The sequence below is a fragment of the Lonchura striata genome, chromosome 4 (genome assembly GCF_046129695.1).
Source record: "Lonchura striata isolate bLonStr1 chromosome 4, bLonStr1.mat, whole genome shotgun sequence".
Lineage (NCBI taxonomy): Eukaryota > Metazoa > Chordata > Aves > Passeriformes > Estrildidae > Lonchura > Lonchura striata.
In genome coordinates this window covers 809,316-830,248 of record NC_134606.1, presented here as the reverse complement: position 1 = coordinate 830,248, position 20,933 = coordinate 809,316, and the positions used below count along the sequence as shown (strand labels likewise).

At 57.9% G+C, this 20,933-nt stretch overlaps 2 protein-coding genes across 2 annotated transcripts in view; both read right to left on the bottom strand.

Moving 5' to 3' along the window:
• Positions 1–1,325: 1,325 nt before the first annotated feature.
• LOC144246102 (uncharacterized) lies at positions 1,326–6,296 on the bottom strand. Its single transcript, XM_077782542.1, has 5 exons — positions 6,062–6,296; positions 5,345–5,510; positions 5,195–5,279; positions 3,401–4,341; positions 1,326–3,275 (listed from the first exon to the last, which is right to left on the bottom strand). The coding sequence occupies exons 1-5, from the start codon at positions 6,294–6,296 to the stop codon at positions 3,155–3,157; spliced, it is 1,548 nt and encodes a 515-aa protein (XP_077638668.1). The 3' UTR covers positions 1,326–3,154.
• The window catches only part of RAB11FIP5 (RAB11 family interacting protein 5), a 44,130-nt gene continuing 24,522 nt past the window's right edge, over positions 1,326–20,933 (bottom strand). Inside the window, exons 4-6 of the mRNA XM_077782658.1 lie at positions 18,236–20,659; positions 12,622–12,805; positions 1,326–11,828 (exon numbers count right to left, since the gene is read on the bottom strand). Of these exons, the coding sequence (XP_077638784.1) occupies positions 11,616–11,828; positions 12,622–12,805; positions 18,236–20,659 (2,821 nt within the window). The 3' untranslated portion in view covers positions 1,326–11,615. The remainder of the gene's footprint in view (positions 11,829–12,621; positions 12,806–18,235; positions 20,660–20,933) is intronic.

Genomic DNA, 20,933 nt, shown 5'->3' with positions numbered 1-20,933 from the left:
TTTGAACCCGTGGGAAGCCCATGCTAGAGCAGGGGCAGAGTGGGAGGAGGAGGAGGAGGAGGAAGGAGGAGGAAGGAGGAGGAAGGAGGAGGAAGGAGGAGGAAGGAGGAAGGAGAAGGAAGGAGAAGGAGGAGGGAGAGAAGCATGAGGGAAATTGAGCCTGGGAAGGAAGGAGGGGTGGGGGGAAAAGTGATTTAAGACTGCAGTTTATTTCTCGTTGTCCTGCTCTGGTTTGATGTGCAATAAGTTAAATTAATAAATCAAACTGATTTATTTCTCGTTGTCCTGCTCTGGTTTGATGTGCAATAAGTTAAATTCATAAATCAAACTGATTTCCTCCATCCCTTGTGCCCGTTCCAGTCCCTGGTGGGTTCGGGGGGGTCTCTCCCTGCCCTCATCCCCAGATGGGATTTTGGTTGTATTTTCTCTCCCTGCCTGGCTGAGGAGGGCAGTGAGAGCAGCTTTGGGGGTGCCTGGTGCCCACCCAGGGTCCCCCCACCCGGGAGGAGTTTTGGGGTCCCAGCCCCGGGGGACAGCGGGTGTGGGGCCGGGCTGGCTGCGGGACGAAGTCACAGGACATTCCTGTCAGCCTCCATCTGCAGAGGCAGATTTGGAGCAAACTCGCTTCGGGCAGCAAACTCCAGCTTGGAGCAGCAAGCCGGGCCTCCTGCAGGGCTGGGAATGTTCTGAGCTCCAGGCAGGAGCAATCAGGGCTTTAATCAGGGCTTTAAATCCTCTGCTTGCCCAGAGCCCAGAGCCCAGCTCTCCCAGTGACTGCTCTGGGTGCCTGTCCCTGCAGGGATCCACTTCCACAGCCCAAACCTTACCTTTTCCTTTTCCTTTCCTTTTCCTTTCCCTTTTCCTTTCCCTTTCCCTTTCCTTTCCTTTCCTTTCCTTTCCTTTCCTTTCCTTTCCTTTCCTTTCCTTTCCTTTCCTTTCCTTTCCTTTCCTTTCCTTTCCTTTCCTTTCCTTTCCTTTCCTTTCCTTTCCTTTCCTTTCCTTTCCTTTCCTTTCCTTTCCTTTCCTTTCCTTCCCTTCCCTTTCCTTCCCTTTCCTTCCCTTTCCTTCCCCACAGCTGGCCCAGGAGCAGGATTTGGGCTGGAACTCGAGGTTCCTGCAGCATTCCCACTGCCCAGCACCCGGGGACTGGCAGGGCAGGTGGAAAAGCTGCAGGAGGAGCTGGGCACCCTCCTCCTCCTCCTCCTCCTCCTCCTCCTCCTCCTCGTCCTCGTCCTCCTCCTCCTCGTGCAGCAGACAAACAGAGATGTCACTCGGTGTCCAGGCGCCGTCAGCACAGACGCTGTTGTCAGTGAATCAGAAGTGTCTAGGAACAGCTTGAACAATTTTATTTTTTTTAAAGTGCTTCAAACGTAAATAACAAGCTCTTTATAAACATTAGTTGCAGCTCTTAAAACGTGAGACACACAGAACCCGCTTCCCGCGGACGTGAGGAACAGGGAAACCAACAGCTCCAAAAACCCCAACACTTCTCCCACCTGGGACGCTTTTCCAGGTTTTTAACCCCAAACACGGTGGTTCCCTCCCAGACTCCACATCCCCCAGCTCTGTTCCAGTTTGAGGATGAACCCTGGCGGTTCTGGCCCACACGAGGCCAGGAGCAGCAGGCAAGGGGAGAAGAATTTGGCCAAATAGAGAAAGAAAAGCACAGGCAGAGCTCAGACCCTGCTGCAGCCTCGCGGGGAACCAGCGCCAGGAGAAAGGCAAAAGCACAGGAGGGTCGTGGCTGTGTTTAAAACAGGAACGCTGCTCCTGCCCCTGGGATCCCAAATAAATCACTGGCTAGGAGATCCAGTCACTAACCACGGAGATAAATCCCAGATGGGCAAGCTGAGAACAGTTCCCCGGTTCTGTTCCTCATCCCTCCCTCGCTGAGGAAGCACTTGGGTCCTCCAGAGCGTTCCCCTGGGAAGGGCGGGTTTAACACCACCACTCCAGCTCCACCCCAGGCTGCTGGGCTGCTCTTCTGCACAGAAATCTGGGTGCGGAGGGGGAACCCAAATCTCCAGCCCAGCAGGGCGGGGAACAGAGAACAGAGACAGCAGCACCTGTCAGACACCTTTCCCAGCACAGGAGGGACCTGCTGGACTGGGACCTGCTGGACTGGGACCTGCTGAACTGGGACCTGCTGGACTGGGACCTGCTGGACTGGGACCTGCTGGACTGGGGGGGACCTGCTGAACTGGGAGAGACCTGCTGAACTGGGAGGGACCTGCTGAACTGGGAGGGACCTGCTGAACTGGGACCTGCTGGACTGGGACCTGCTGAACTGGGAGGGACCTGCTGAACTGGGGGGGACCTGCTGAACTGGGGGGGACCTGCTGGACTGGGAGGGACCTGCTGAACTGGGGGGGACCTGCTGAACTGGGGGGGACCTGCTGGACTGGGACCTGCTGAACTGGGGGCGACCTGCTGATCCCGTCACTGCAGGACAGACACGGAGCCTCCATCGCTGCCCCGCGCCTCTGCAGCCCCACTCGGCTCCAGCAGCAAGGGACCCCTGCTCAGCTGGGCTCCTGGGGCTGGGGGGGGCAGGGGTGGCTGCAAACGGGAGATGAGGGAGCAGTTCTGCAGGAGAGGCAGGAGAGAGGGAACACCACTGCAGGAGAGAGGGAACACCACTGCAGGAGAGGCAGGAGAGAGGGAACACCACTGCAGGAGAGGCAGGGGAGGGGGAACACCACTGCAGGAGAGAGGGAACACCACTGCAGGAGAGGCAGGAGAGAGGGAACACCACTGCAGGAGAGAGGGAACACCACTGCAGGAGAGGCAGGGGAGGGGGAACACCACTGCAGGAGAGGCAGGGGAGGGGGAACACCACTGCAGGAGAGAGGGAACACCACTGCTGCAGGGGCAGGGGAGGGGGAACACCACTGCAGGAGAGGCAGGAGAGAGGGAACACCACTGCAGGAGAGGCAGGGGAGAGGGAACACCACTGCTGGAGAGGCAGGAGAGGGAACAGAACAGTATTGCTGGAAAGGCAGAGGTGTGGAAGCACCCATTGCTGGAAGGGCAGGAGAAGAAGGAATAAAACAGGAATTGCTGAAAAGGCAGGAGGTGAGAGAACAAAATAGGTATTGCTAGAAAGGCAGGAGGTGTGGAAGCACCCATTGCTGGAAAGGCAGGAGGTGAGGGATCAGGTATTCCTGGAAAGGCAGGAGATGAGGATCAGGTATTCCTGGAAAGGCAGGAGATGAGGAACAGGTATTCCTGGAAAGGCAGGAGATGAGGAACAGGTATTGCTGGAAAGGCAGGAGGTGAGGAACAGGTATTGCTGGAAACAGATGAGGGAGCAGGAACTGCTGGAAAGGCTGGAGATGGAAAGAGCAGATATTGCTGGAAATGGGAGCTATGGAAGCACCCATTGCTGGAAAGGCTGGAGATGAGGGAATAAAACAGGAATTGCTGGAAAGGCTGGAGGTGAGGGAGGAGAACAGGTATTGCTGGAAAGGCAAGAGGTGTGGAAGCACCTATTGCTGGAAAGGCAGGAAAGGAGGGAACCGGGATTGCTGGAACGGGAGATGAAGGAACAGAACAGGGATTGCTGGAACAGGAGATGAGGGAACAGAACAGGGATTGCTGGAACAGGAGATGAGGGAACAGAACAGGGATTGCTGGAACGGGAGATGAAGGAACAGAACAGGGATTGCTGGAACAGGAGATGAGGGAACAGAACAGGGATTGCTGGAACGGGAGATGAAGGAACAGGACAGGGATTGCTGGAACAGGAGATGAGGGAACAGAACAGGGATTGCTGGAACGGGAGATGAAGGAACAGAACAGGGATTGCTGGAATGGGAGATGAAGGAACAGAACAGGGATTGCTGGAACGGGAGATGAGGGAACAGAACAGGGATTGCAGGGATGGGAGATGAGGGAACAGAACAGGGATTGCTGGAACGGGAGATGAAGGAACAGAACAGGGATTGCTGGAACAGAACAGGGATTGCAGGGATGGGAGATGAGGGAACAGAACAGGGATTGCTGGAACAGAACAGGGATTGCAGGGATGGGAGATGAGGGAACAGAACAGGGATTGCTGGGATGGGAGATGAAGGAACAGAACAGGGATTGCAGGGATGGGAGATGAAGGAACAGAACAGGGATTGCTGGAACAGAACAGGGATTGCTGGAACAGGAGATGAAGGAACAGAACAGGGATTGCTGGAACAGGAGATGAAGGAACAGAACAGGGATTGCTGGAACAGGAGATGAGGGAACAGAACAGGGATTGCTGGGATGGGAGATGAGGGAACAGAACAGGGATTGCTGGGATGGGAGATAAGGGAACAGGGATTGCTGGAACAGGAGATGTGGAAGCACCTATTGCTGGCAGGGCTGCACACCTGGCACAACCTGCTGAGCTCTGAGAGTAACTTTTTAAATTCAAGTGCAGAACATTGAGGCTTTTGGAGCAAAAGGAGGCAGAGCTGACTAAGGCAGAGCGGGCTGAGGGAGGCGGTGAGACACGACAGAGGAGGGAGAGGTGGGAAGGAGGGGCTGTGGGATCCATACAAACACTGGCACTTGCGTGGGGAGCACCAGCAGCCGTCCCTGCAGGGGCACAGGGCCAGGAACGGGATCTTTGTGTGCCTGGGAGCCACAGAGGGGCCCTGGCTCCCGTGGGAGGTGTTAGTGCCCACCTGAGGAGTTCCTCTCCCTCTTCCCAGTGCCCACAGCTCCTCCGGCCTGCCTGCAGCTCCCAGGGACGCAGCTGGGCACCCAGAGAGGGGCTGGGGCTGCCAGACCAGGGGATCCCATCCCAGGGGCACAGAGGCTGCTGGAGCTTTCCCAAATGGGAGCAACGCCTTCCCTTGGACACCCAGCCCAGCCCAGCCCAGCCCTCCTCCTCCTCCTCCTCGTGCAGGGTCCAGGGCTGGACAGGACCAGACCCAACTCTGTCTCCAGCTGTGATTTAGCTTGGAATCCTCAGCCTGCCCTTCCCTGCCGTGTCAGCTCCTGATCTCTGTCCCCACTTCTCTGAGCTGCTGTGAGAGCTCCTGGGAGGAGCCAAGCACCTGCTCAGGTGGTGGGGAGGCTCTGCTGTCTGCGGGTGACAATTAACTCCCTCTGCTCGGATGAGAAGGAGAACAGGGGAGGAACCTGCCCCAGGCAGGTTGTGTGGGACTGAGAATTGGGCTGCAGAGCCTTTTGGGGGCAGGAAGATGCTACTGACCTTTGGCAAAAGGCACCATTCTACAAAGTCATGGTCGACACTGAAGCAAGTGAAGAGCAGGGAGGTTTTAAAAGAGCCCAGTGATCTTGGGAGGGAGAGAAGAGGGAGAAGAGGGAGAAGAGGCCTTTCATGTTGAAATCCCACTCCAACCGCCCCTCTGCCTGCACGGGCACCTTCTCCAGCCAAAATCCTGGCAGGATGAGGGAGGGAACAACATCCTGCCTATCCCCTTCCACAGCACCTCCAGTCCAGGCAGGTAAATCAGAGCCCTTTGTGCAGAATCCTTCGAAACCTCCAGGCTTCACCCTGGAAAGATCTAGCAGAGAGAAGAGCTCCCCGTGCAGCCTCACAGCACTGATCCTCCCAGCTTGCGCTCCCCACATGCCCCAAATTCCAGGGGTTCCTGCTTTCCCTGTTTCCTCTCTGGCTGTGCTATCCCTGGTGCCAGCCTCGCCTGCCCTTTGCGCTGCCCCCGTGCCCTGTGCCTGCTGACCCAAATTTAAAATTAGGCACACCACATGGTCTTGTCTTTTGTCCCCGGCTGTCCCTCGGCGTGCTGGAATAAACCTCACTGGAATCCATCATACAAAAGGCCCTTGCTGCCTCTCTTGCCATGGTGAGCGAGGTGTGTGATGTGACTGCTTCGCCTGAACTCCTACCCAAGCACTTTCCACAGGAGATGCTTCCTGGGAGTTAGGTAGCAGCTTCCTCCTTCTAAAGCCCATGCTGCTACAACTTGGCACCCTGACCACGGGGCTTCTCCTTAGCCCTCTGAAAGCGTCTCCACTGGATTTTAAGTTGCAGTCAAGTGCTCCAGATCCCCGAGGGAAAATCCCCAATTTTCTGGGGAATTTCTCAGAGCCCCACCGACAACCCTCAAGACACCGAGGTCTGCTTGACTCAGCCAGTCTCCTGCAAGATCTTCCTCTTGAGCTGTTTTGTCCTTCTTTTCCCAGTCTGAGCACTGAGGCGCCGAGAACTCGGCTGTGCCAACGCTGACCACGAGGAAGGGCGCCGGCTCCCCGAGCACTCCCGAGGCCGTCAGGCAGGACACGGAGAACGCTGCGAGCTCCCTTCCTCCCGCGTCCGAGGGTGAAACCATCTCCAAATCCCAGCTGGCCAACCTGGACCTCTGATGGGCCAAGAGCCGTTTTCATCACAGGAAACACTGTCAACGAGTTATTCACGTGTGCTTCCAGAATCCAGCTGGTGGGGCCGATGGATGAGGTCACTGTGGCTGTCACACGTACAGAGCAGCCCTGGCATCTAAGGGCACACTCACTGCCAAGCTTTTCTTCACCCACCTGGGCTCATGTCTGGCCAGAAAATCCTCTGGGATTTTGGGCAGAGGTGCTGGGCCAAGATAGACCTCTTACAGAGTGTGGCTTGTCCAACAAAGGTGCCAAAGTTTCTCTTCCAGGGACAGATGTCACCATCACTGCTCACTCCAAGTGGCCACAGGGCTGGGAGTTTGGAGTCATCTCTGGGATTGGAGGAGCTGCCACTTCTATGTGGTGTAAAAGGCCAATCCTTATGAAAGGTCCTGAGGGTCAAACTGCACAGTGAGACCTTTTGTGGTAAAGGCACCTGTCATCCTTGGGGGCACAGACGTGTTGTCACAATGGGGAGCCAGACTAGAAATCCCTTCACGCCCGTGGGATTTCTAACTGTAGAAATCCCGTGGGGCCACTGCAGAGTGCCCCACCTCACCGCTGACACGGAAATGGGATGATCCCATTTGGGTGGAACAGTGGCCCCAGGCAGGACTCAAAATAAAGGTGCCTGAATCCCTAGTGCAGGAGCAGCTAGCTAAGGGCCACCCAGCACCATCCACTAGCCCTTGGAACAGCCCTGCCTTTGTCATTTGCAAACCAGGCAAAGACAACTGGAGGCTCCTACAAGACATCAGAAAGGTCAACGAGGTCATTGAGGACATGGGCTCTTTACAGCCTGGCCTGCCCTCGGTGCTCCTGAGATTGGAAATTGGCAGTCATTGATATCAGAGATTCCTTTTTAACATCCCGCTCCACCCCAGAGATGCCCCAAATTTTGACTTTCTGTGCCATCAATTAACAGACAAGCCCGTCTAAAAAGGTATCAATGGCAAGTTCCTCCTCAGGCGATGAAAAACTCACGAGCCATCTGCCAAGTGTTCGTTGCCCGCGTTCTCTCGCCCACTGGGGAAAGATTTCCTGATGCCACAATTTTTCACTACGTGGACGATATTCTAGTTTGCACTGAGACCATTATTTGGAGACTGCTCTCAAAGAGCAGGATTTGAGATCGCTACAGAGAAGATTCAGCACAGCTGCCCGTGCACCCACCTTGGACTCCGAATCGGCGAGAGGACCATCGGACCCCAGCAGCTCGCCCTCAAGGACAACCCTGAGGGACATCCACCAGCCCTGTGGGAGCATCAGCCAGGTTTGTACACTGCTAGGGACCAGGACCGAGGATCCGTCACCCCTTTTCAGCCTTCTGAGAGGCCCTGGTGACCTTGACTCCCCACAAACCACCACACCAGAAGCCCAGGTAGAGATCCAGAAGGTATCAGAAGCATGAGGTCCATGAGACAAGCCCACCACGCTGATCCTACCCTGCCCTTCCAATCTGCCATCCTGGGTAAGCAGCCAAGTTCCAGGGGTTTGTTTTCCAGTGGGACCCCGCTCGAGAGATCAGCTCCTGGTCACAGAGCGGGTGCTTCAGTCACACAAACCAAACAAGACCACCACAACACCCCAGGAGCTTATGGCCCAGCTTATCACAAAGGCCAGAGCTCGCCTCAGGACCCTAGTGGGGTGTGAATTCTCTTGCACAAATCTTCCAGTGACATCAGACAGTCCAGAGCCTTTATCCAAACCAATGAACACCTCCAGTTCCCTCCTGACAGCCAGCCAAGCCCCATCTCCTTCACCCAGCAAAACATGAACCATTAATGCTTGCTTTAATTTGGTCCCAAATTCATTAAACAGTAGAACTGCTCTAAAGGCACAGACTGGATTTACTGATGGCTCAGGGGGATCCCACAAGTCAGTTATGACGTGGAAGAATCCTGACACTCAGGAGTGGGAGTCTAATGTTCAGATTGTTCGAGGATCCCCACAAATTGCAGAATTAGCAGCCGCTGTCAGAGCCTTTGAGAAATTAAAACAACCCTTAAATTTAGTTACTGATTCAGCCCGTGTTGCTGGGATAGCTGAAAGAGCAGAACATTCTTTGTTAAAGGAAGTGCCAAATCCAGATCTATACAGATTACTTTAGAAGTTAATATACCTCCTCTCCCCCCGAGAGCAACCACATCTCATTGTGCCCGTGAGGTCCCACACTGACCTCCCAGGACCAGCCACTGAGGGCAGCTGGAGAGCAGATCTCCCAGCCACGGCAGTGCAGACCACCCTACCTGATTTTCAATCAGGCCAAACTGAGCCATCAGTTTTTCCACCAAAATGTGCCAGCCCTTGTCCGGATGTTTAAAATCACAAAGGAACAGGCAAGAGCAACCATGGGCTCCTGCCCCAGTTGCCAGGAGTTTGCTTTGCCCTCCACGGGGGCTGGAGTTAACCCCAAGGCCTCGAAAGTTTTCGGCTGTGGCAGATGTCACACACTGTGCACCTTTTGGGAGACAAAAATACATCCATGTGTCCACAGATGCGCTCCCTGGGGCTGTATTTGCATCAGCCCACGCAGGACACAAGACAAAAGATGTTATCCAACATTTTCTCCTGGTGTTTTCTACTCTGGGCATTCCCCAAGGCATCAAAAGAGATAATGGTCCAGCTTACACCCCAACATTTCCAACAGCTCCTAGACAGATGGGCGGGAGGTGACATTAGCATACTGGCATACCCCACTCACCAACGGGGCAATCCATTGCAGAGAGGTCCACCACACACTCAAGAGAGCCCTGGACCAGCAGCATGGGATAAGCTGGAACACTACCAAATTTAGAATGATTATGTAAGGCTCTTTATGTCATCAGCTTTCTTAATAATTCATTCACAGAGCCAAAGCCTCCCATCATCAGGCACTTCTCCAACAGCAGCAGAGCTCAGCTCACTGAGAAACCCCCTGTGCTGATCAAAGCCCCCGAATCCAAACTAATCATGGGCCCATTTCGGGATTTTTTGTAGTTTCCTGGGGGAGAGGTCATGCTTGCTTATCTACAGGATCTGCCCGAGGTGGATTGTGGCAGGAATGTCAAGCTGTACATGGAATGCAGCATCCAGAGACACTCCTGGACCTCAGACACAGCAAAGAGATCAAGCTCAGGTGGTGTGGAGGAGAAGGAAGAGGAGTGTAAATGCAGATGTTCACCACAGAAGGTGTTCTGCACTGCTCCAGAAGATGGTAAGGCTTTCTGTTGAGTTTCATTCACTTGTTACTTTGCACTGTTACCCCTCTTTAGCTGGTTTTACTGCTACCTCTCCTTAGTTTGTTGCACTGTTATTCCCTCTTGTTTTCCCACACCTTTTCTACTCAGTAAAAACTGAGGGGATAAGATGGGAAGATATGAGGGACTATTAAAGTAATATAAGTCTAAAAATCCATTTTTCCAAACTCACAGATCAACTCACCCCCAAGTATCCTGCCACATCTCAGTGGCAGGGAATCCCCAACTATTCCAGACAGGATTTGGATGCTCCTCACCTTTCCATCGGCTGGTGCATGGATTGTCCCTCAGCCCAGTCAGAACATCTGGGTCACACTGGCCAAGACCTTACAGCAAGACAACCTCTGCCTGTCCATGGGCAGCTGTCGACCTGCCTGCTAGGGGCTCCTTTAGCAGCAAATGAATGCCCATGTACAGATACAAACCCAATCTGGCAGATGCTTGGGATGGGTGGACCAAGACCCTGCCTCAAGCACCAGAGTAACCCCAGGGTCAGAGCTGCTGGGATCTTCCAAAGTTCATTACTGTGTCCAACTTCAGTACCAACCTCCCAACCAACACCTGAGCTGCCCTGAACTTGTTCTGTCTACCCATAGGAAAGATGTAACCCCACTTAACAAAAATTACACCCCCCAAATTGGTGCAATTACACCAGTCCTGCACTTTCTCCATCCTCACTCCATCCCAAAATGCTGCCCCGGGGAGCGTTCCTTATCTGTGGAGGCCGAGTACGGGCTGGGATCCTTCCAGGGGGTCCCTGTAGCCTTGGCCAGCTTTCTACCCCCACAATTGGAAACAAAAGGGAAATTGGCACGCCAAAAGAGATCATATACTGAATTTGATGAAAATTGCAACAGACAAAACAAAGAAAACAAAGTGGGAACAAAGAAAACAGTGGCGGTCTCAGGCTGCTACACTTTGGGTGCTCACTCAGGGGTCAGCAGCAGACAGAGCTGCCCCTGAGGCTGGGCACTGCCCCCGAGAGCTGATCCCAGCGTGTGGATGTGATCAGGGAGCAGGCTGGGCACTGCCCTGCCAGGATTTGGGAATTCTGGGCTGTGCCAGGAGTGTTTGGGGGGTCAGACCCCCCCAGCCCTCGCTCTGGGGGCATTTTCTGGCTGTGCTGGGCAGATGAGGCAGAGGCAGGGTGAGGCAGCTGTGAGCAGGCATTCCTTGGAATACCGAGTGGGAATTCAGTGTGGAGTCTGCACTCCCCCATCCCGCCAGGGCACAGCAGCCCCTGCTGGGTGGGCCCTGCGGAGGATCTCCTGCAGCACTCCCGGGGCCCCATCCCATGTTCCCTTTGCCTATTCCCAGTCCAGGCACGAGGCAGTGTCACCCTGGCACTGCTGCTGTGACAGAGGCTCCGACACCAGCCCGGGCCCGGCGCTGTCCCTTCGTGGAGCATCTCCCACAAGAGTGGCACAAACTGGAGTTGACTCTTCACCCTTCTCTGGGGTAACTGAGGCACGAGGGGAAGGGGCGTCCCACAGGCTCTGGTCAGGAACGTGCTGGGGGAGCCCCACTGGGTCTCGGTGTCCCCGGCGTCACCCACCAGCCCAGCAGCATCCAGCAGGCAGGGACACCACCCTCAGGGCAGACAGGAGGAGGAGTGTGGGCAGAGGAGCAGCAGCAGGATGAAGTCACTCACGAGGAGGTGGTTTCCAGCTCTCAGATGTCCAGGGGTCACTTAAAGCTCTGGCAGCAGGAGTGCCCGGGAGGTGGCACTCGGTCACAGCGACAGGAACCTGCAGAGGTGCCTGCCTCGTGGGGAGGGCTCTGCTCCTCCCCATAGGGTGCAGGCAGCCCAGCACCCTACAGCTCCCTGGAGCCGAGCTGGGCTAAGCTTGGGCTGGGAAGGAGCAGGTAACCCTTCCTGCTAGCTCTGGGAACAGAAGCCACTGGAGCCCTCGGGTGCGAGGAGGGCGCGCGGGGGTGCTGGCAGCGCGGGTACTGGGGCACGGCTGCGCTGGTGCTGCTGCCCCGGGCAGGCTCACGGGGCCTGGGCAGGCTCACGGGGCCCGGGCAGGCTCACGGGGCCTGGCCCCCGCCCAGCGGGATCTGCAGCAGCGTGGGGGACTGCTCCATGATGCGCACCAGCAGCTGGTCGATGTAGTTCTCCAGCTCGTGGATGTGCTCCTCCTTCTTGCTCAGCTCGCCCTCCTTCTGCAGCAGCAGCTGGATCAGCTCGTCGTGGGTCAGGTGGTAATACTTGGCTGACTGGTCCAGCTGGGTGGGCTCCTGCTGGGAAGCAAGAGGGACGTTCAGGGACTGGAATTAAAACCTCTGCTCCTGGTGATGTTTGCAGGATGCAGGCAGAGCGCTCCTACTTTCCATGTCTGTCTGTCTAAACTGGAGAGGCAGCACCAGGACCCACAGAGACCTTGTGTGCTCATAAAGCACCAGCTGAACTCCCTGCAGCACCCACAGGGCCTCTGAGACCCACAGGGTTGAGCTTGTCCTTCAATCAGGTGAACCCCAGCAGCATTTTCCAGGTGACACTGGGGAGGCAAACGGACCGGGAGTGGCCAAAGGGATGGAGGGGTCACCCTCACAACACCCTGTGTTCTCAGAGGTGCCACAGGAGCTTTGTTGGCCCCAACACAGCAGTGTTTGGAGTGCATCCAGGTCAGCAAAGTTCCAGGAGGGACCTTCCCCTGCCAGGATTAGGAACCCTTCAGAGCATCACTCGGGCAGCTACTACACCTACCACTTTCCATACCTTGTGGAGACCAGGTTGGAAGGGGCTTGGAGCAGCATGGGACAGTGGGAAGTGTCCCTGCCATGGCAGGGGTGGCACTGGATGGGATTTAAGGTCCCTTCCAAGCCAAGCCACTCCATGTTTCTACAGGGATTCACCCACACCCTGCACAACAGCAGCCCCAGACCAAAGCAGGTGATGGGAGAACGATGGGGTGAGGAGGTGCAGAGCCCACGGGAGAAGGGAGGCAGAGCAGCCCACGGCCTGGACCCGCACCCACCCCATGGCAGGCCTCCCCCAACCTGCAGCAGGCCTGGCACAGCCTCCCACCCTTACCTTGGGGTCGGTTTTGCCCGCCTGGCTTTGGCCGGCCGGGGCCAGGGGCTGGACGCTGCTCGTGGCCGCCGTCTTCAGCCTCTCCAGGCCATTGCTCAGCGCCGAGCTCAGGCTGGCCCTGGGCTGCTGCCTCCTCTCGCTGGAGCCCTCCTGCACAGCACTCAGGGGCTTCACGGGGTGAGGGCTGTGGGCAACAAGGGTGGCACAATCAGCACCCGCAGCTGCTCCCTCTCCCCGGCGCTGAACAGGGATGGCAGCAGCCAGGAGACTGAGGAACAGCTGAACCCCGCTGCCTGTGCCCCCCGGAGCTCTCCTGCTCCGAAGAGAGCCAGCGGGGCAGGGCAGAGCCCATGGAGCTGCTCCCACCCGGGCAGGAGAGAAGGAGCCCCGGCAGACGAGTTTGGCTGAGATGCCCGTTCCCACACCTGCACTGCCCATCCTCGCTGGGAACGCCGTGGGGCACAGCTCCTGGCTGCCAGGGGCTCAAACACAGCTCCAGTGTGACCAGAGCCTGCTGCACCCACTGCCCAGAGCAGCCTTCTGCTGCCCAGGGACCCCCAGCTTAGTCTGGGGTCACCACTGATGCTCCAGCCCAAGAGTTGAATGTCACCTGCCTGAAAGCCACCACAGAATGTGACCCCTCCACAAGGCCAAGAGGAGGGTGAGTAGCCAGTCAAGGGGGAATTAGATTTTCATTTATTTTTGCCTCACTTTTCACCCAAGAAAAGGTTCTTTCTGGGCTTGAACAAAATCCAGTTCCTTCTCAGCGGGATGGAAAGAGAAGTGACCTGATGCTCCCTCCCTGCAAGGAGCAGGCACAGCTGTGCACCATCCTTGGGATGGAAACATCCCGATTTCAATCTACTGGGATGGAAACATCCAAAAATCCATTGGGATGGAAACATCCAAATATCTGTCCATTGGGACAGAAACATCCAAACACCTGTCCTTGGGATGAAAACATCCAAACACATCCATCCATTGGGATGGAAACATCCAAACCTCCTTCCATTGGGATGGAAACATCCAAATATCTGTCCATTGGGATAGAAACATCCAAACATCTATCTTTGCGAAGGAAACATCCAAAAATCCTTCCATTGGGATGGAAACATCCAAATATCTGTCCATTGGGATGGAAACATCCAAACATCCTTCCATTGTGATGGAAACATCCAAACACATCCATCCATTGGGATGGAAACATCCAAATTTCAATCCACTGGGATGGAAACATCCAAACCTCCATCCATTGGGATGGAAACATCCAAATATCTATCTTTGGGATGGAAATATCCAAATACATCCATCCACTGGGATGGAAACATCCAAATTTCAATCCACTGGGATGGAAACATCCAAACACATCCACCTATTGGGATGGAAACATCCAAACCTGCGTCTTTGGGATGGAAACATCCAAACCTGCGTCTTTGGGATGGAAGCACCCAAACCTCCATCCATTGGGATGGAAGCACTCAAACCTACATCCTTGGGATGGAAACACCCAAACCTCCATCCATTGGGATGGAAACGCCCAAACCTCCACCCACTGGGATGGAAACGCCCAAACCTCCATCCTTGGGATGGAAACACCCAAACCTCCAGCTGGGAGCTTTGCAAAGCCTCTCACGAGTGACAGCCCCACCAGCTGCCATGTCCTCGTGCCTCAGCCATGCTGATGGGACCAGGACATAGCAAGGATGTGGAAATCCTCTTCAGCCACGATGATGCCTCCTGCTGTCCCCGTGCTGGCAGGGACAGCACTGGCAGCCACCAACCTGCTGCAACAAGCCAAAGGATCAGCTCTTCCCAAGGGACAGCACAGGGGAGCTCTGATCTCTTCCCTCTGGTGACCAGGGCCAGCACCAGGGAATTCTGGAGCTCGGCCAGAGAGGTTTAGGAGATCAGGAAAGGTTCTTCCCCAGAAGTGCTGGCACCGCCCAGGCTCCCCAGGGAATGGGCACGGCCCCGAGGCTGCCAGAGCTCCAGGAGCCTTTGGACAGCGCTCCAGGGATGCCCAGGGTGGGATTTTGGGGGTCTGGGCAGGGACAGGAGTTGGGTGGATGACTCTGGTGGGTCTCTCCCAGCTCAGCACACTCTGTGATTCTCTGATCCCTTGGCAGAGCTGTCCAAGCACAAGGACAGAGCCCAGGATTCCTGGGCAGCTGGAAAGGATGCAGAGGGATCCCACAGCCCGAGCGGGGCGTCACGGACAGTGCCAGGGCCTGGAGGAGTGGCTGCTCTGCACATGAGGCTCCAGCACTGCCCACCGGACTCAACCCTGACCAGGAGCTACAAGCACCAGGCCAGGAGTGAGGAGGGGGCTGGGGGAGCTACCAGGGCTGCTCATCAGAGCCAGGCCTGAGCCCCGGTGTCACTGTCACCTTGTGCATCCCCACAGCCAGCACTGAGGCCACAGCCAGAGCGTGCCTGGGAACCTCCCTGGGAAGCCAGTGGGAATGCTCGGATGTCTTTGACAGCAGGGGGATATTCCCACCCAGGGGTGGTCCCAGGCAGCTGCCAGCCCCACAGCCAGTGGGAACAGTCGCTGCTGCAGGGCTGGAAAAGGTACTTTTGAAAAGAAATCATTCTCCTACTGCTTCCCACGGGGTGGTGCGTGCAGGGCTCTTTGTCTCTGGGAGGATCCAAGAGCTGGAGACATTCCTCGAGCTGTTTGTCCTGGGATGGTGGCACCAAGTCCTTCCAGAGGAGCTTCACACCCCACAGCCAGGTCTGAAGGTCTGGTGGACCTGCCAAGAAGCTGGACCAGTTTCCTCTCCTGGTCCTTGAACATCACCTCCAGCCTGGAATCAGCTGCTCACCAGCTCCTAATCCAGAACTGCATCCCAAGTGGATCTGAGTTATGATGGAGCTTAAGGCCAAGGTGGAACATCTCAGGGTGACGCTAGCCCAGCCCTGTCCCAGCCTTGCCCTGTCCCAGCTTTCACTGGTGCTCCCAAGGTCACTGCAGAGCACAGGGGAAAAACAGGAACATTTCCCTCAGCACCTCCCAAAGGGAGCCTTTAAATGCTCATCAAAATGCTCCTCACAGAGAAGAAATCCAGGGAAACCCTCTCCCATGGCTGAGCTCCTGTGCCTGGAGCACCACCCAGCACCCAAGGGCCCGCTCTCCATGGAGCAAGGGTCTGGAGGAGGAAGGGGAATGGCTGGGCTTGGGATCAGCTCTCCAGCTCTGGCCCTGGGTGGCTCCAGGGGCTCCAGGAGGATCACCAAGAGGAGGTGACTTCACCTGACAGCTCATTTTCAGACACAGCAATCCTCTGCAGCCCGGCACGAGGGAGGCACAGCCCGTGCCACCACCTTGGCACCTGTGACATCCCCGCTCCTGTCACCTGCAGGTGCCACAGGATGCCGGGCCAGCCCCACATCTAAGGGAGCAGGAGCTGCACAGCTGCCGGGCCCCTGCAGGCAGTGGAGCTCCCCAGGCTGTCCTTGGGGTCCGTCCTGTCCTGGGGAGTGCCACGGCCCCAGCAGTGGAGGCACCATCCTGCCCTACCCCGGGAGCAGCAAAGGGCCCTCCGCACACCTGGGAGCTGCAGCTGATGGTCCCCTGCCCCAGCAGCCACACAGGATGACCAAAGAGCCTCTGGCCGCTCAGGAAGGGGCCGTGGGACCCCATTCCCAGTTTCCAGCTGGCTGAACCCCCCCACCCCAAACTCTCACCATCCCACACCAGGCACCCTCTCCCCTTCACCTGCAGACACTTTTGTGCCAGCCAGGACTTAATGTCCATTCCAAGTCTGAACTATTTCCTTTTTCCTTCCACCTTTTTTCTACCATCTTTCCCTCATCTTTGTGCCTCTGGCGATTCCAACAGGAGATGATCCTGGGAAGGGCAGCATGGCCGTGGGGATTGGGAAAAGATCCCTTCTAGCCTTCCTCCCTCAGCCTGGGACAGCTCTCACATCTCCCCAGTCCTATAAAGCAGCTCAGAACATCAGAGCCTTCCCCAGAGGCCTCAGGAGCTCTTCAGAGGTTCTTCAGTCACAGCAAATATCCAAAATGTGCTGGAGGAACACGAGCAGGGAAGTTCAGGAGCTCCTGGCCACAGGTCACAACAGAAACCAGCACTGATATCCAGGATATCCAGCTCTTGGATCCCAGTCACGACAGAAACCAGCACTGATATCCAGGATATCCAGCTCTTGGATCCCAGTCACAACAGAAGCCAGCACTGATATCCAGGATATCCAGCTCTTGGATCCCAGTCACGACAGAAACCAGCACTGATATCCAGGATATCCAGCTCTTGGATCCCAGCCCATCCCACCCCAGGAGCCAGCCAGGATGGATACACAGGCACGGCTGGGGATGACCACGAGCAGGTACAACCAACCCAGAGACTCCTGTACTTCCCTCAGTGCCTCAGTTACCCCTTCGGGATCACAGGACACTTCTCTTTCCATGAAACATATCAAAATCCACGTTTCTGCGCAGCATCCCTGCAAATTTTGAAGAAGGCTGGCTGCTGGTGGATGAATAATCCAATTAAAAATGATTGGAGGAGCTGGCTTAAATAAGAAGAAAAAATATCATCTGACAGACGCAGCCAGATGCTGTCTTTGCTCCCGAGATCACTTGGCACCTCATGCTCAACCCAAGAAGGGATCCTGCTGTGGAAGGACTGGAGCTCAGTGAGTTCTGCTGGCCCCATCCTCCCTCCCTTCCTCTCCCCAGGGCCACAGCCAATCTTGCTCTTGGGGCAGGTGGGATTTTTTACCATTTTGGTGCCCCCAGGAAGCTCCATCTGCCTCACGATCAGGGAGGCTGATCAATGAATCCCTGCTGGAGCTTGGTAAATCCCTTGGGCAGGCAGAGCCCAGCAGACTGGGGGAAGGAGCACCAGAAAAATGAGATGAACTGAAGGACACAGAGCAAGACTCCATGCCCTGAACTCAGCAGCTTTGCTTCACGGCATTTGTACAGACCCACGACTGACCTGGGAGGAGGAACAGCCCCTTCTTTCCACCCTCCCCATCCCCACCAGCCTCAAGGGTAAACCCCGCATGCCTCATCACCAACGGGCATCTGGCAGGAGGGAGGGGAGAGGGGCATTTCGCCCTGGTGCAAAAACTCTTTTTTTGGCTATGGAGAGAAGGTTTTCAGTACCCAACGGGCACTTGAGAGGAAAGCGGCCAAAGCTGGATGGATGGCAGGGGCAGCAGCTGTGCACATGCCACGAGGGAGCTCAGGAGAGCACAGACAGCCACGAGCTCTCCTGGCAGGCACGGGTGAGGCATTTCTCCTGCAAGCACGGGGAGGACGATGGAGCCAAAATCAGCACTGGGTGCTATGTGGGTGCAGCTCTGAATTTCCAGCCGGGCAGGTCGTGCGTGCACGGAACCCTCTGCCCTGGCCGGGGAGCACACTGGACGGCTGCGCTCACTCCCCCAGCATCCCAGAGAGCTCCCAGCAGCTGGGGCTGGGCTCTTGGGACCGGGGCAAGCTGAGGGAGCAGGAGCTGCAGCGCAGCGTGGAGCAGCCTCCCCGGAGCCAGCCCTGCCGGGAGCGGGGAGAAGGGGCCAGGAGCAGAAGGGGCCGGGGCTCCCCTCTCCCACACACACGCCCTTCGCCTCCCCGCAGTGCTCACCTGCTCGTCTGCTGGCCAAGGGGCTTCTCAGCCGGCCGTGTCTCCCTGGGCAGAGCCAGGAGCGCTGAGGCTTGTGCGTCCCCGGGCTGCGGGCACGGGCAGGGCCGGGCGGCAGCGCGGCTGGCGGGGACCCCCACGGGGGCCCGGGGGTGGCCGCACGGCTCGGGGTTAGCGGCAGCCACGAGGAGAGGGGTGGAGAAGGCCAGGGGCTGGCTGGCATGCGGGGGGGTAGCGTTAGTGGGCTGCAAGCCGTGCCCGGGGGCTTCCTCCTGCAGGCTGAGGAAGCTCAAGTGGCCCTGCTCAAGCTTTTCGGGCAGCACAGCTTGGACAGGGAGAGGGGCTGGGGGCTTCTCCACGAAGGGATTGCTCGGGGAATGCGGGCTCACTGCCAGGGTAAAGGGATTTCTCAGGGCTGAAGCTGCCCGTGCGTGCCTCTCCACTGCCCTATCTGGCTTCCAGAAATCTGCTTTCTTGAAGTCTATCCTGCTCTCTGCCCAGCGCCCCTCGGGCTCCTCGCTGGCAGGGGCCCTGCCCTGCTCTGCCTCCTCGGGAGGGGCACGGGGCTCGGGCTGCTCTCCTGCTCGCCCCTCACCATCCTGGCACGCCAGCTCCAGCTGGGATGGACTCTGCCCGCGTTCTGACCTTTGGGGCTGCGGGTGTGGATGCCCAGCTGCCTCCTGCTCTTCCAGAGCTGTCCAGCTAGTCGGCTGGCCCAGGTCTAGCTTGGAAGGTGGGTTTAGTCCTGAAATACTGAGCTCCTCAGGGAACAGCTCCTGTTTGGAGGCTGTTTCCCACTTGGCACCGTCTGTGGCCCCCTGAGGGGATAAACGGGGCTGGCTCCAGCTCTCCTCAGCACCCGACCGGTCCAGTCCATCCAGGGAGAACTTGGATGTGCAAGTCTCAAACTGCTCGGCCACATCTGTCTCATTCATCTCTGATGGGTGCTCCCCCACAGAGGTGTCCCCTGTCCCCAGCCGGCCGGCTCCTGTCTCCAGGCCAGCTGCTGAGTCCACGGGGGCAGCTCTGGCAGCCTCAGACGCTGGGAACTCGCTCCCGGCTCCAGCGGCGTCCACTCGCGGCGCGGGCAGGCCGGGAGGCGCTGGCACAGAGGGCTCGCTGCTCCCACGCCTCCTTGGCAATTCCACCTCCGCTCTCGGGCCCTCTGGCTCTTCCCGTGGCTCCCGTTTGCCCTGCTGGGCGCCGCCGGGCTCCTCGTCCTCGCTGTCCCCCACAGCGCCCGCGGCTGCGAACCGCCGGGGGGGTTTGGGGGGCGGCCCGGCCAGGCCGGGCTCCTCGGGGCCGTGGGGCCCGGCCCACGGGGACAGCACCACGCGCCTCTCGCGGATGTCGGAGCTGAACTGCAGGAGGCCCTCACCAGCCTCCAGCCGCATGCTGGCCTGCAGCCGGAACACCGAGCTGCGGATGTCCACGGCGCCCTCGCGGCCGCCCCCGGGCTCCGCGCCCGCCGCGGGGAACCTCCGGCCCGCCGCGTCCCCCAGCACCCGCGGGGGCACGGCCGCCACGGCGCCGCCGGGCCGGGCCTCGGCGGCCGGCTCCGGGGGGAAGGAGCTCCTGGGCAACACGCGGGTGGCACGGGACGAGCTCTGCGCCTCCAGGGTGCCCTCGCCCAGGAAGGGCGGGCGCGGGCCGAAGGGGCCCGTGGGAGCCGCGCGCTCCTCGGCCGCGCTCGGGCCGGTCTCCGTGGCTATGGTCATCCAGCCGTTGGGCCCCGTGCCGCAGGACTCCTCCTCACCGCTGTCCCCCTCCTCCCTGGCGCTGTTCGCAGTGCTCGGGGCCGCTGACGCCTCTTTGTCCCCGGGCTTGGCCGAGGCAAACGCGGCCGTCCAGACCGTGGGCGTGCTGCTTTTCCTCCTCCCGGCCATGGACCCCGCGGACACGGGGCTCAGCACATCCTCGATCACCGTGGCCTCCTGGGTGGTGCTCACCAGGTTGGCCCCCACGTCTAAAGCGGAGAAATTTGTCCAGGAGCGGAGAGCTGCAGGGATCTCGGCGCCGATGGGCGACTCGGCCTTTTCGAAGGCTTTGGAGCCCTTCTGGCAGGGAGGCTCCGCTGAGCTCTCCGTGGGGCTGGCTCTGTTGGGCTCGTCGATGAAAGCCATGCCCTCTGCTGCCACCGAGGCAAAGAAGTTCTCCTTGTTCCGCTCCGGATTGAGCCTGCTGGTGGCAAAGGCATCGAAGGTCTCGTCCCACTCCGAGGGCAGTGGGGGCACGGCGAGGTCGCTGTCGGCAGGAGGGAGCTCTCCCGGTGCTGGGGGAGTTGTTTCTGGCACGGGCACACCAACGCTTTGGGCTGGAGACTCCCTCTCGGGGTCTGTCTGCCTTGGGGAGGCAGAGGCACTGCAATCCTCAGAGGAACAAAAGCTCCCAGCGACCTCTGGCGCAGCACGCGGCCCAGGCGGGAAACTAGAGAGAAAGTGAGTAGGTGAAGGAGAATTTAGTACCTGGTCAGCGAGGAGCTCCTCAAAGAAGGGATTGCTCTGCAGGGAGTTGAGGAATGGGTTGGTGGGGGCCAAGCACCCGGCCTGTCTGTCTCCAGGAGCGGCAGGGAGGTTAGAGCTCAGCATGCTAGCGGGCAGGGCAGCAGGGCACGGGGCAGGGGAGCAGGGAGCAGAATGAGAAGGAGCATCTGAGCTGGTTTCTACCTGAGGAGACACTTCCAGGCTGTGGAGGGAAGACA

What these genes read in the sequence shown, in the direction of transcription:
- LOC144246102 (XM_077782542.1), bottom strand. Translation starts at nt 6,296, where the DNA reads ATGGTTTCACCCTCGGACGCGGGAGGAAGGGAGCTCGCAGCGTTCTCC. An exon ending in CGGTGTCTTGAGGGTTGTCG is followed by an intron (nt 5,511 to 6,061) that starts GTGGGGCTCTGA and finishes TCTCTCTGCTAG; the next exon opens with ATCTTTCCAGGGTGAAGCCT. An exon ending in TTCCTGTTTTATTCCCTCAT is followed by an intron (nt 3,276 to 3,400) that starts CTCCAGCCTTTC and finishes CCTGTTCCTCAC; the next exon opens with CTCCTGCCTTTCCAGCAATA.